At 29.8% G+C, this 4,298-nt stretch overlaps 1 protein-coding gene across 1 annotated transcript; it reads left to right on the forward strand.

The window, feature by feature from the left end:
• Window positions 1-1,903: 1,903 nt before the first annotated feature.
• On the forward strand, window positions 1,904-2,512 carry LOC126553064 (uncharacterized). Its single transcript, XM_050208254.1, has one exon. The coding sequence runs from the start codon at window positions 1,904-1,906 to the stop codon at window positions 2,405-2,407; it is 504 nt and encodes a 167-aa protein (XP_050064211.1). The 3' UTR covers window positions 2,408-2,512.
• Window positions 2,513-4,298: the final 1,786 nt, after the last annotated feature.

A 4,298-nucleotide genomic window follows, 5' to 3' on the forward strand; every position in this document is an offset into this window, starting at 1 on the left:
TATCATTTAAAAGTTATTAAAAACATAGGCACACATTTTTTTATAAACGTTTAAGTCCAAATATTGACAAAAATACAAAATTAGTCAAAATCATGAATATTTGCTAATTATATTGTACTTAAAATGTATTAACAAAAAAGGTTGGGCAAGTGGTTGTCGATCTGCTGTACAGTAGGTTACAAGTGAGTCACTGTAATGGATTGTGTTAAATTTGATTCCAATGATATAATATCGTTGTATAAGAAAAACGATTCTGAGCGAAGATGGTCAGTGAGCGTCAGCCTACCGCCTGTAGTAAACCGACGTTTTTAGAATAAAAACGTAGTGCTAAAGTCCAGTGGCCTATAACTATATCACGCCACCGAGTCGGACCACTGATGCCGTTTCCTGATTGGATTAAACACATCACGCTACTTCATAGACGTAGATCATCCGATTCTCCATCACGGCATGTTCCATATAAATATGAGTCTTCATCATAGATTTAATTAGAGTTAGTTAAGAGTCAGTTAGACTTAGTCAGTGTTGTCACTTGCTCTCCGGTAGTCAAGTACTTGTGCTTACGCTAACGAAAGCCTTTTCATTTATTGTTTTAACAAGTTAATAAACGTATCAATTATCTTATTAATCTATTGTTAACTTATATACCTCATCTCTCCAACCTACGGCGGAACGTGAATTCGTCGTAAAAGAAGCGTGCAGTAACTATCACTGGTTACTACACGCCTACCTATGATATTACTAAGTATATTATTTGATGATATTAATGTGAATAAAGTTATTATTATATTATAACCTGTTTACATGGAATCTTATTTTAAATTTTAAATCCTTAGCTATATTTTACATCTGCCTTTTAAACAATATATTAGGAGTCTGCTATTAAATTTTCAATAATTTTTACCCAACAATTAAAATTTTATTGATATTTATAGAAAAAAAATGGAAACTGAAAATGTCCGAAAACAACTCAGAATAAGTCAAAATGTTATGGTGTATAGAAAATGCTAATATAAATATTCAGTCAAAATTTCATGGATCTACTTTCATTGCTTTTAGAGTTACACCATAAACCAAAATCGATTTTGTCGAAAATTGGTTTTGCGTAAAAATTCACGTATTATATTCGCTTCGCTCAGAATCTAAAATTGAAAATATAATACTATATTGTGCATACTGCGTAAGTTAAGCTTAGAATAATTATGAACAAACTTGAGGGTTATTCAAGAATCTAAAATTTACGAGTTTTTAAAGTTTTAATTTTTCCGAAATCCAAAATTTAGCGTAAAAAACGATTTTCTAGCAAAGGAATTTTGATTTTTGTTATAATTAAAAAAGTACCTAACCATGCCGTATGCAAACGCCAATCCGTCCTAATTTAAAAATATATTACTTGAAATAAAATTAAATACCTATACAACAATATTTAAAAGTAATATATCCTATACTAACAAATCATCTCCATTCAAAATCGTTTTTCGTATACAATTTAACACATACATTATAGTGACCAGATGATATCTAGATGTACAGCAGAGCGAGTTTCCGGTTATTTTATTTTTGAATTTCATAATTTTAATTGGTATATAAAATATATTTCATTGTATAGATCTACAAGTTATGTAAATAAAATTTCAATTGAAATAGAAAATGGTCCAAATTAATGTGAAACACAGATACCGTTAGTCACGAGTAGTACACCATTAAATAATACTTACATAAATGTCAGTGACCAGGAAATATCTAAAATAAATAGTCATGATCTTAAAATTGCCGAAGAAGATACATGTAAAACTCCGTAAGACTTAATTTTTAAATGGTGTGCCTAACTTATTTACTGTATAAAAATATTATAATTTATAGTGATCTGAATTTTTAAAATGGAGGACGGCGAATTGTTGATATGAAACATGTATTCAAACAAATTCAAAATCCTAATAATCATATTCGTGGTGTTGATTGTACATTTATGGATGTTGAATTTGTAAATGAAATCTGTATGGGATTTGAGACACGTTGGTATTTTAAATATAAAATGTGCAATAAGGAAACTGTATTAACTTCGGAAAGTCGAGATCTTAGTTATATTCCAATAAACAAGGCTGCTGTAAATGGAACTATCGCAATCGGTATAGGATATATTCAATTAGCAGAATTATCAGCGAGTTTAGATATCCCATGTATGTCTCCTACAACATTCATGAGTTATAATAATGTGTTAAGTAAACATGTAAAAGATTCTGCATGGGACGCTATGAAGCTGGCTGGTATTGAGGAAAAACGCTTAGCAATTGAAGCTGGTGACGTAGATAAAGATGGTACTCCTATGTGTCTTGTGATAGCTGATGGCCAATGGAGTAAACGCAGTTACAAAACCAAATATGATGCGTTATCAGGAGCGGTATAAATATTTACCATTTCATTCCGTTGTCTAATTTTGAATAATTTAATGTTGAATAAAATGTCTTAAAAAACAATGTTATAGGCTACAATTATTGGTTACCGAAGTAAAAAATTTTGTTTTGTGGAATTCGAAATCGGTATTGCGTTGTGTGTGAAAGGGCAAAAACGATAGGAAAAGAACCAAATACCCATGAATGTTTTTTAAATTGGTCTAAAGGTGCCACACGCATTGAGGCTGATGCTATTTCCGAAGGGTTTTTATGCAGTATAGAAATGCATGGACTGAAGTATAATAAATTAATTGGTAAATATTACCATCGATTATAATTTTTTATGGTTATAATATAATCTGAAACTTTATTTTAAATTATTACTAAATACCTATTTAAAAAAATATGCCCCTGTTGCCCCCCCCCCCCCCACAGGTACGCCACTGTCTAATACTTTATTTTTCATGTTGACATTATGTACCTTAATAATAGGAGATGGAGATAGTAGCGTAACGAAAAAATTGAACGGTGTAATGCCATATGGTCCAAACGTATTAATAGAAAAAATTGAGTGTCGCAACCATATTCTCCGTAACTATGGACAAAAGCTACTCGGAATTACGAAAAAAACAGAATATCCTTGTTTTATACGTACATTTATTATTAGGAATATAATGAGATTTAGAACTGCTGTAACAAAAGGAGTGAAATACAGAAAGAACTTAAGTGAATCTTATTATGAAAAAATTGAGGGTAAGAAATAACAAAATTAAATTTTGAGTTAGAGTTAATTTTGCCGTAAAAATAGTTAACTAATACTAAACTTGTTTTAGGTTTAAAAAAAAATATTTCGAATAGCCCATATCATATTTTCGGTGAACATTCTAGATGTGAAAAATATTTTTGTACTGGGCCAAAACTGAGTGAAAAAAACTAAGTGTCTGAGATTGAAAAGTGTGGACTCATGAATGAAATAACTTCTGCTATTCGATGTGTTATTAACAATGCAAAAAGTTTTTTATATGATGTTGACAATAATTATTGTGAACAATTTAACAGCATAATAAATAAACACATCGCCGGCAAAAGAAAAAACTTTACTCAACGACAGTCGTATATTATTCGAGTTCAAGCGGCTATTGTTTCTTTTAACTCGGATGGCAGTTTTATTAGAATGATGCATAAAAAAATCACAGAAAAAAGTCCAGGTTAATTACATAATTTGTTTTTGTTAAATTTTGCAAAATTTTCTAATAATATCTATAAGTTTTTAAAAAATAAATTGTATTACAGGAATAATCGGCAAAAAATTTTTAAAATACACTAATGATAAGAAAATATGTTTAAAAAAACAACGAGCTCTTTTTGCGTTAAATGGAAAATTTAAACAAAAAAAATGTGTATCAAAAGGTCCTGATGAACACTATGGGTTAGCCCTACCTCTATTAGATATTTTGTCAGAAGATGAGTTCCGAATAAAAAACATGAATTTATTCAACAAATTACACTATCTAAATCTCAAAAATTAATATTAGAACGAGAAACCAGAGATCAATCGAATAGTCAAAAGTGGTTTGCTGAGAGAAGAACCGTTTAACAGCATCCAACTTTGGAAAAGTATGCAAGATGCGTCCTCAAACGTCTTGCAAATCAACTGTCTATGACATTCTTTATAGTAATATAGCCACTAAAGCCACGGAGTACAGAAAGAATACCTAAGAATTTGCTATGAAATATCTGAAGAAAGAAATCGGAAAAGAAATACAACGATGTGGATTGTTTATTGACAATTCTATTCCGTATTTAGTAGCTACTCCTGGTAAAGCATATTTTTATTATAATATATAGTTAATTAATTGGTACAAATTTTAATTTAATATATTATTTAATAACAGATGGATTAGT

Source organism: Aphis gossypii, unplaced genomic scaffold (genome assembly GCF_020184175.1).
Source record: "Aphis gossypii isolate Hap1 unplaced genomic scaffold, ASM2018417v2 Contig00060, whole genome shotgun sequence".
Classification (NCBI taxonomy): domain Eukaryota; kingdom Metazoa; phylum Arthropoda; class Insecta; order Hemiptera; family Aphididae; genus Aphis; species Aphis gossypii.

Excerpts from the sequence above, each read along its gene's own strand:
- LOC126553064 (XM_050208254.1), top strand. The coding sequence starts at position 1,904 with ATGAAACATGTATTCAAACAAATTCAAAATCCTAATAATCATATTCGT.